Source organism: Etheostoma cragini, chromosome 18, assembly GCF_013103735.1.
Source record: "Etheostoma cragini isolate CJK2018 chromosome 18, CSU_Ecrag_1.0, whole genome shotgun sequence".
NCBI lineage: Eukaryota > Metazoa > Chordata > Actinopteri > Perciformes > Percidae > Etheostoma > Etheostoma cragini.
In genome coordinates, this window is record NC_048424.1 from 4,262,129 (window position 1) to 4,272,177 (window position 10,049).

A 10,049-nucleotide genomic window follows, 5' to 3' on the forward strand; every position below is an offset into this window, starting at 1 on the left:
AAAATTTTGCAACATACTATACTATGACTTTTTTCATTTTTTGGACATACTTTATGACTTTTTTACTTTTTTCGACATTCTATACTATGACTTTTTTTTAATTTTTTCCAACATACTATACTATGACTTTTTACTTTTTTCACATCATATACTATGACTTTTACTTTATTGACATATTATGACTTTTTTACTTTTTCGACATGCTATACTATTACTTTTTTAATTTTTCGACATACTATGAATGACTTTTAACATTTTTTGACATACTATACTATTACTTTTTGACTTTTTCGACATGCTATACTATTTCTTTTGGACTTTTTTCGACATACTATACTATGACTTCTTTAATTTTTCAACATACTATATATGACTTTTTTAATTTTTCGACATACTATACTATGACTTTTTTTAGTTTTTTTCGACATAATATACTATGACTTTTTACTTTTTTAACATACTATACTATTACTTTTTTCACTTTTTGGACATGCTATACTATTACTTTTTGACTTTTTTTGACATACTATACTATGACTTTTTAAATTCTTCGACATACTATACTATGACTTTTAATTTTTCGACATACTATACTATGACTTTTTCATTTTTTCGACATACTATACTATGACTTTTTACTTTTTGGACATACTATACTATGACTTTTTTACTTTTTTAACATACTATACTATGACTTTGTTCACTTTTTCGACATACTATACTATGATTTTTTCACTTTTTCAACATACTATACTATTACTGTTTGACTTTTTTGACATACTGTACTATGACTTTTTTACTTCGACATACTATACTATGACTTTTTTCACTTTTTCGACATACTATGCTATGACTTTTTCGACATACTATGCTTTTATAACTTTTTTGACATACAATACTATGACTGTTTGACTTTGACATACTATACCTTGACAAATTTTTTTTTTCGACTTACTATGACTTTTTTAATTTTTCCACATACATAAATTACTTTTTAATTTTTTGACAAGCTATACTATGACTTTATTTTTTTCCATAATTATATAATAATAATTTCAACTTACTACACTATGACATAGTGTGCGTGTATGTGTGTCTGTCTGTGGGTGTGGGTCTGTATCATGTGCGCGTTTGTGTGTGTGCTAGAAGAACTTGTCTACAAACGGTTCACATGGTTAGTTTATTTGATCTGGGCACAGTTAGAGAAGTCAGCCAGTCGGACAGTAGTTTGATATATTTCTTCAGAGATCTTTACAGATGATCAAAAGACCATTTTAAAAACACTTTGAGAGACTTTACAGGTTTAAGGATGAAACTTAGCATTCATCTATTTACTGCTTAAACTGCATATTATCATCATGTAATTATTGTAAAAATGTTGATCCCATTTTTCCAGTTTAATTTGACAGACAGAGCTGGATAAAACATTAAATTCAGTTGTTCTTAAATTAAAACAATTCTTCATCAATTATCAAAAAAGTTGACGGCGTCCAGCGTGACGTCTCCCAGCACCTCCAGCTGTGTGATGCGCCTCAGGTCCTGGACGCGGTGCTTGTAGAGCAGCTGGTGCTGCCCGTTAACGGCCACTCGGAACTGCTGCCGGTCACACAGGATAATCATCTGCAGAGAAAATACACTTATTTAAATCTTTAGTGACCTAGGCATAATTATGGGAGGGGTTCCAAGCACTGGTACCGTGCTAACTGGAGCTTGTTTCATCTGTTTCATGCTACCTGGATTCTGTTTCCTCTGTTTCCCGCTAACTGGATTCTGTTTTATGTGTTTCATGCTAACTGGAGCCTATTTCATGCTAACTGGAACCGGTTTCATCTGTTTCATGCTTACTGGAGACCAGGTCATGCTAACTTGAGCTCTTTATAGTGGTGGATGTGATTGTGGAACACTGTTCCGCTATTTAACAGAATAAACGTCTGTGACAACCAACAAAAGAGTTTCTTTTTCTGTAAACACAACGCAAAAAAGAGTACACACCCGCCAGCTTGCATGCAAGTTCCCACATTTTTTTGAATGTACGGTGAGTGAGTACTTTAAGCCCTGGGTACCTCAAAGTAGGCCCCGGCCCTAAAGGGGAAGGAGTCCAGCTTCTTCTCCTCGGGGCCCCAGCACCCCGATATGAAGGAGTTTCTGACAAAGAGCTCTTTGTTCAAACGAGGGTTGAGATGAAGAGCGATGTCACTGCTGCCGGACACTCGCAGGTTCACAGCCAAGCTGAAACACAACACAGGCACATTATCGTGAGAGACAGAAAGAGAGACGGACAGGAAGATAGACAGACAGTAAGATAGACAGAGGGACAGACAGTATGAGAGACCGAGAGAGACAGACAGACAGACAGAGACAGAGAGAGAAAGACAAACAGACAGACAGAGTGAGAGAGAGATAGATAGATAGATTGAAACAGACAGACAGACAGAGAGACAGACAGAGACCGAGAAAGAAAGACAAACATACAGACAGAGTGAGAGAGAGAGATAGATAGATAGATAGATTGAAACAGACAGACAGACAGAGAGACAGACAGAGACCGAGAAAGAAAGACAAACATACAGACAGAGTGAGAGATAGATAGATAGAAACAGACAGACAGACAGAGAGACAGACAGTAAGATAGACAGAGAGAGAAAGACAGACAAACAGAGTGAGAAGGATGGACAGACGGAAACAGACAGACAATTAGACAGACAGACAGAGACAGAGAGCGAGACAAACAGACAAAGACAGAGAGAGAGGTGTTGTTGACCTCTGAGCGTTGTGATTGGTTACTCCTTTAATAGTGATGCTGCGTCCGACGATCAGACCTTCATCCAGCTCCCCTCTGAAGGGAATACTCTGAAGACACATCAGAGACACATCAGAGACACGGAGCACCCCGATATTACACCATAATTACAAAATGAACATCAGGTCACCTAAACATCGTATTCCGTTTAGTTATTCGGAACAAGGCCTTTTTCTGAATTTAGCATTTCCTGATGAGAATGTGTGTGATTTCCAGGTATTATTCAGCTTTTATGGGCCTTCTTTGGACATGTATACAAAACATCAGGAATCTGCATCTCAGTTGAGAGTTTTTACTGCAGTTTGCAACAGTTAACGGCCTCAGTATGTCAACAAAAAGTCATAGTATAGTATGTCAAAATGTGTAGAGTATTTGATCGATTCCTAATGATCACGGTCACTTTGGGCTCAACATCAACATGTGATGTAATGTAATGTAATGTGAAAAAATGTGCACTGTGCCTTCTTCAGCTGTGTGTAGTTTACTTTTCTGTATGTTGTCATTTGGACCAATGCAATTTTGTTTAATTAAAAAAAACAATGTGATCACAAAACAAATTACGAAAGGAAAATAAAAGAAACGTGTTAAAAGTCTTTAGAGTTGTGTAAATAACTCACCAAGTTGCCTGTTGAGGAGATTATTGGCTGTAAGACAAAACAAACAAATAATTAAAATTAAAACGCTGGTACATCTTCATATGTTGTGTCCAGTGGACTGAGACCGTGGACACCAGGGGGCTGCAGGGTACAGCTGATGGGGCTCCGATAATAAACTAAACTATGAGCAGGACACACACACACACACACACACACACACACACACACACACACACACACACACACACAGTCTTTGTAATGAAGTATTTTCACAGTCTTCTACTAACAATAAACGGAGACTCTCTTTACTTGATGAATGATATTTTAAACTGATGAACATCTTGTGTGTAATTCCTAAGCATTATTTGTCTCTCCCCGTTAACTACGTTCATATTTTATCCCCATTTTGTCCATGGCGGTCCGCGGACTCTCTACTGGTATTACTGTGATGTCATTTCCTGGACTTTCTTCCAAGTTTCTTCTTCATATCCTTCGGTAATGTGACAACCTGAGCTAAAAGGTTACAAAAGGCTAAGATCACACTCGGCCTCGTGTGTAATAAACAGAATTTAAAAATAAGATGATGAATGCTAGGAACAAACTCACCGTCTGAAGAGGTTTCTGACTCATCTGTGGTTGTTCCCTATTGGTCAGACTGACTGTGGACGAAACTTCAACCTAAAGAAATAACAAAACCAGTGATTCATCTTCATCACGAGTGAGATCCCATGACGAGCGGTGAGACGTCTTCGTTCCCGGACTCACGCTGCTCGGCAGGACGCCCACGGCCTCAACCTGGACCTTTCCTGATATGGACAGAGTGTCGACTCGCTCCAGCTCCACGCGGTGTTTATACTCCAGAACATGAGCGCCGTTCACCGCCACCTGCAACACAAGTACTCACATACTTTACTCGAGGCACGTAGCAGTACCACGATGTACAAATACGCAAAAGTCCGGCATGTAACACTGCACTTCAACAAAAGTACACAAGTATTCTCAGCATTATGTAGTGAAAGTCAGCGGCGCCGGCAGGATTATATTTCATAGCAGACACAAGACGTGCACGTACAGACACACACACAGAGACACACACACACAGACGCGCACAGACACACACACAGCCACGTGCACAGACACAGGCGCGAGCGCACACACACACACAGTCACGTGCACAGACATACAGCCACGGGCACAGAGAGACACACACACACACAACCACACACAGCCACATGCACAGACACACACAAGTACAGACATACAGCCACGGGCACGGGCACACACACACAGACACACAGTGTGTGTAATTTATTGATACAACTAGTTTACTTTGCATTAACATGATTACTTAGTTTATACACTCTAGGAAATCATATTAAAAGAAACAGGAAAGCGTCTTCGCAGCTCGCCTCTGACCTTAAAGTTGTCTTTGAGGACGAGGACGATGAGTTCGAACTTCTCCCCGACGGCGAAGGGTTTGGCGTACAGGATCTCCTCTTTGCCCCATCTCTCCCTCTGCAGCGAGTTGCACACGACACACGGCGACCTCTTAAACCGCGGGTTGAAGTGAAACGCCACGTCGGCCCGCGGCTTCACGCTGCTGCCACACGTGAAGTCCACCTGGAACCTGGAGGACGATACGAGTACAGACACTAAAATATACTTTCAAAATTAGCACCAATTACGAGCCAGATGCTGGTAAAACATGCAGGTGGCGCGCAGCGTCTGTGCTGCGTTCAGGCTCCACCGCCACATACCACATCACTTTTTTAAAGAATGTGTTTTGGGCTTTTCCGCCTTTAATTTTTGACAGAACACCGGTGCACAATTCAGAAAATGTCATGATTCAATTCAATTTTTGAGTCAAAAAAACATTTTCCATTTTGTAGATTTAGTTACCCAACATTAGTTTTCCATGTGATAGTATATACGCCATTACAGAACAACAAAGAAAATTATAAAAACAAACAAATATGAAATGAATTTTGAATCAATAGAGATTGAATTGATTCATAAATGTGAATCGATTTTTTTTTTTTTTTTTTTTTTTTTTTTGCACAGCCCAACTAAAAGAAAAGAAAAAGTTCCCTGTTTCAGCGTCCTGGTGCTAACGCTAGCACGAGGATAACGTGTTGAAGGCAGAATAGATTGTTTTCTTTTCTCTCGCCACTGCCAGCTTCCACATTTACAAACAGAGCTACATTGTAAATTAAATCAACCAAAAATCTCCTTTAAATAAAAAAAGTCCACACTTCAAAGAAGAGCATTGAATAGAAAGTATGGAACCCGGCAGCTAGCCCTCATGAACGCACGTGTTCTACTTTATCTAAGGTGTGTTGCGAGTCCTCACCTGTCGGCATCAGACGGCACCGAGCCCTGGATCACAACCATCTCCCCTGGCAACAGACCCCCCAGGATCGTCCCAGCGAAGGGAATCGTCTTGTTGGGGGGGGGGGGGGGGGGGGGGGAGTGAGAGAGAGTCATGAAACGAAACTAAACATCTGGAATCATCTGACAAGAACTAGTCTCTTATAGCCAGACCTTCCTTCCCAGCTCTGCGGAGGAGGGTCTGTCTAGTGCTTAGTTACATAAGTCTGCCTGTCTGTGTTTGTTCTCCTGTTGGTTTTAATGTATAATGAATGTGAATTTATTATTAAATATATGTTTTAAAATATTCATGAATGAACACATGTATGTACAAAAATACACATGAGGGTAGAAACCTGTAATGGCTTCAATAAAAACCAACAAGCAAAGTAATAATGTAGACGTACAAAATAAAAAAAAAACATTTTAAGTGTTAGTGGGAAAAAAAATCATAACAATGTAATAAAAGGAAATGCCATATTTACAGTAAAAACAGTTTTCTAAGAGTGTGTTTGTGCATGTGCGTGTGTCTGTGTTCGTTGCAGCCCTATACTGCTACATTTCACATGTAAATAGGTTTTTTTTTTAAATGAGAAAATAATCTGCAGATACATTTTTCTATGCCTCAAACAATGTTGAATATTTAAAAAAAAGTATTGCTGGGATTTGAAAAGTTGAATACTGAACGTCTTAAAGCTGTGGAACATTTTAACGTTTGGAGTAGGAAGCAGTTGAAATGTATTAATTATATAATTATAAAAGTCATTAAAATACTGTCTTTATACTTTAAGGATCTAAAGGACTAAAATAATCTTTGACTTATTTTTATTATCTGGAACCTTTCGGCGGCACATGTTACTGAAATAGAAGTCATTTTATGGATTTTGTTATGTGCCGAATTCACCAGGGATACTAACAAATTGAGTTGCGTTTTTTAAGACCACGTTATATAAGATACGGTCACATTTTTAAATATTTATGACACTGCGCAGCAGATACAACAAATGTAAATTGAGCGTTTAGCATAGATGTTAGCTTAGCTTGCTCACCGGCTAAATCCTTAATAAGTAAATTAAACGTTAATGACAAACATAACAATAAATCAATGTCGATACATGGACCTAAGATATAGACAAAGTATCTTACTGGGTTTACAAACGTCTGTCTCGGGGTTGTTGTCGACATTTTTGGAGCAGAAAAGCAGCAACGTGAAGATAGTCCGAACTTTTTGTTTACTTCCTTATTGAACGTCACACGGCTATTGCATTACAAGGATGAGACAAACCGGAAATGCTTTTATACGGAGGATAAAATGTTCTTTAAATCGACACATGTACTTAAACTACGTAGTACAGAAGTTTAATTTATACTTTTTACAGTTTGAATAAGTATATTACATTAAATAATGATTGTATTAGGCTACGGCGTGATGACGTAGCCGACCGCTCCTTACTAGACTGCAGATGAAGTCTTGTGATTAAACGCCACCCGACTCTGATCTGGGCTTCCTGCTCGGGCCAGAGGAATAAATAAAGGACGTTGATTACAGTGCAAACAGAAAAGCTGTAGAAGAATGTTTTACAATAACTAAGATTTTTTCCCCCAGCTTCTTCAGTGTGAATTGTTGCGGCTCTTCCTTTCTGGTAGTAAACCCAGTAGTCCGGTTGGAGTCCCTCCGGATTCTCCTGGTTAAATTCAAGACCTTAATGCCAGCTATGACATCACCTACGGTCTGTCACGTGTCAAACTCAAATCCGCAGTCTTCGGATCCAGCGGATTTTTTCTTTGATGACTAAATAACTTAGAGCTTGACTGTAAGTGAGAAGATTGAAATACATTCAAAGGCACGACTTCTTTTAAATAAAAGCATGAAAAAAAACACGTTGGCAGCTGACAGTTCAGTCGCTTTTTCTGAAATTTGTCACTTTGGGCGCTTTTATCAAAACTTTTGGCATAATACAGTAAAAAAAGTTGACTTTGGTCTCAAATAAAACAAGTTCGTTAACTTGATGTTTGTCAGTGGATGTGATTTTATTTTTCCAATCTGATGAAGTTGAGTTTGACCCCTCCACCCCAGAAACTTAAGGTCCTGACATGTTTTTGTGAATATATATATATATCTATATATCTATATCTATATCTATCTCTATCTCATTATTTGAATGTCTTCTTTCACCCAAAACGTAAAAATAAACCAGTTGTGTGACAAGTTCAAGGAGAATCCGTTTGTCAAATAGACTTTATTAGTTAAACCTTCCTGGTGGTTTAAAATTCAAATAAAACTACTGTACAAATTATAAAAAAAAACTACTACATACTTAAAGAAACCTACTAATATAGCACATTTCATTTAAAAATAAAAACACAGGTCTGAGCAACCAAAAGCCTGGGCTTCTGTCTGCACTCTGATTGGCTCAAAACTCAGTTCATAATAATTCAAACACCTGAGATAAAAAACACCTTTTGTACATGTAGCACGGAGTGATTCCGCTTGGAAGAGTCCGATAACTTTCTACTCCTGTTGAGAGTTCGTTTTAAGCGCCGTCTCGTTGTTTGAATGTGCGGCTGAGCGAGCGTTGCTCCACCCCCGTCTCAGAAGTCAGCGTCCAGCCTGAAGGTGTTGTCTGTGGAGCCCGACATCACGCCCATCCTCTGGTACTCGCCCACTCGCTTCTCAAAGAAGTTGGTCTTTCCCTCCAGAGAGATGTTCTCCATGAAGTCGAAGGGGTTCTCCGCCCGGTAGATCTACAGACACAACACACAACAGTTTCCCGTTAAAGAAGTGACACCTAAACCCAGACCGGTTGTTCTGCCGACAGACGCCGTGTTACAGGCGCCGATACCGTTGCTGCTGGAGACGGCCAGTCGGCTACACTCATGTAAACTAATCACTGCGGTTGGTGCCCAGTGGAGCGTCTGTCATAGCGTGATTGGTTATGTTGCTGTCTGTCTGCTGCTCCGTGTCAGTTAACGTCTCATCTCCAGTCCTCTGTACTGTGAGAGGTGGCACTGTCCTGACTCGAAAGAGACTACTTTGGGTTAACAGACGTGTGTTCGTGTCCTAATTCTGTATTTTCTTTTTTTTAAAGGTTGTGCGTCCGTGAGCTCCTACGGAGACAACAGTCAGCGCTTGTGCAGCACGTTAGGACATCTAAACGCAGACTGGTTTTTGAGAATGTGTCTGATTTAGATTTAGATGTGAGAGGGTTTGAGGAAGTCTGTTCAGGCGAGCGTCTGTTTCGTGCTGCTGTCATTCTGTCAGTGGACCACTCGTCCTCCAATCAGAACGTCTGCAGCAGCACTCAGCCCCCATCATTGGCTGAGGTCCGTACCCCTGCGCTTCTCATCATCACAGACCTCACTAATGTCTACTGATCTAAAAATCATCTAGTTATCTTTTGAGCCGAGTCACCTTGTTGAAGCCGAGCTCCAGCATCAGTCTGTCGGCTACGAACTCGATGTACTGCTTCATCAGCTCGCAGTTCATCCCGATCAGCTTCACCGGCAGAGCCTCCGTCAGGAACTCCTGATGGGGGGGGGACATTTAAACCAGTTCAACCTCAGGGTGTAAAATCACAGGTCTGATACATCGACTCTATGGACAACAGTATAAGCTTTTATCTTAAAGATATGATTTTGATCCAGTTGAATTGTTCCAGCTGTTAAACATCTGCAGTATGTACACATCTGTTAGTGTATTCTGTAATAAGATATTATAAAGTATGTTTGTTTCATCAGCACGTTGTTAGTTTGACATAAAGCCGTCTGAGTGGACCGACCTGCTCGATCTCCACGGCGTTCCTGATGATCTTGGTGACGGTTTCTGCAGACGGTTTGTTCACCAGGTGTTTGAACATGAGACAGGCAAAGTCACAGTGCAGACCCTGAAACCAGCAACAGACCAGTTACACACAGACCAGTTACACACAGACCAGCAACAGAGACCAGCTACACAGAGACCAGCTACACATACAGAGACATTATTGCCGATTTATAATATAAATAAGTACTGTGAGAGGGTCACCTCGTCTCTGCTGATGAGCTCGTTGGAGAAGGTCAGGCCGGGCATCAGGCCTCTCTTCTTCAGCCAGAAGATGGCGGCGAAGGAACCGGAGAAGAAGATTCCCTCTACGGCGGCGAAGGCTACCACGCGCTCACCTAGAGGAAGCACAGAGAGGATCAACAGCTGCCACCAGACCAGCACCAGGAACACCACTTCCTGTCCCGAGCGGCATTCATGTTTCTGCGTAAGAGGGCTGAAGTTTATCGTGTGTGTGTGTGTGTGT

General features: G+C 40.4%; 2 protein-coding genes and 1 non-coding gene across 4 annotated transcripts in view; all 3 read right to left on the reverse strand.

Annotated features, from left to right (window-relative positions):
• Positions 1–1,257: 1,257 nt before the first annotated feature.
• Positions 1,258–7,144, reverse strand: LOC117961875 (galectin-8-like). 2 transcript variants are annotated; one of them, XM_034900840.1, is made up of 9 exons: positions 6,910–7,144; positions 5,747–5,835; positions 4,813–5,023; positions 4,162–4,281; positions 4,003–4,074; positions 3,418–3,444; positions 2,762–2,850; positions 2,064–2,229; positions 1,261–1,620 (listed from the first exon to the last, which is right to left on the reverse strand). In XM_034900840.1, the coding sequence occupies exons 1-9, from the start codon at positions 6,946–6,948 to the stop codon at positions 1,465–1,467; spliced, it is 969 nt and encodes a 322-aa protein (XP_034756731.1). In that variant the 5' UTR covers positions 6,949–7,144; the 3' UTR covers positions 1,261–1,464. The 2 variants fall into 2 exon arrangements, with proteins under 2 accessions (XP_034756732.1, XP_034756731.1); XM_034900841.1 differs by lacking the exon at positions 3,418–3,444 and having other exon boundaries at positions 1,258–1,620; positions 5,747–5,833; positions 6,908–7,034.
• Positions 7,145–8,125: 981 nt separating this feature from the next.
• LOC117961837 (ribonucleoside-diphosphate reductase subunit M2-like) overlaps positions 8,126–10,049 on the reverse strand; it is a 4,276-nt gene continuing 2,352 nt past the window's right edge. The window contains exons 4-7 of the mRNA XM_034900773.1: positions 9,788–9,982; positions 9,543–9,647; positions 9,176–9,289; positions 8,126–8,508 (exon numbers count right to left, since the gene is read on the reverse strand). Coding sequence (XP_034756664.1) covers positions 8,356–8,508; positions 9,176–9,289; positions 9,543–9,647; positions 9,788–9,982 — 567 coding nt within the window. The 3' untranslated portion in view covers positions 8,126–8,355. The remainder of the gene's footprint in view (positions 8,509–9,175; positions 9,290–9,542; positions 9,648–9,787; positions 9,983–10,049) is intronic.
• LOC117962009 lies at positions 8,981–9,119 on the reverse strand. The gene has a single exon (XR_004660540.1). It is a non-coding gene; the product is annotated as a small nucleolar RNA SNORD94 (small nucleolar RNA).

Excerpts from the sequence above, each read along its gene's own strand:
- LOC117961875 (XM_034900840.1), bottom strand. The coding sequence starts at position 6,948 with ATGTCGACAACAACCCCGAGACAGACGTTTGTAAACCCA. Across the intron at positions 2,851-3,417 it reads TCTCCTCAACAGGCAACTTG|AGTATTCCCTTCAGAGGGGA; the intron begins GTGAGTTATTTA and ends ATGTGTCTTCAG. Across the intron at positions 1,621-2,063 it reads GGGCCGGGGCCTACTTTGAG|ATGATTATCCTGTGTGACCG; the intron begins GTACCCAGGGCT and ends TTTTCTCTGCAG.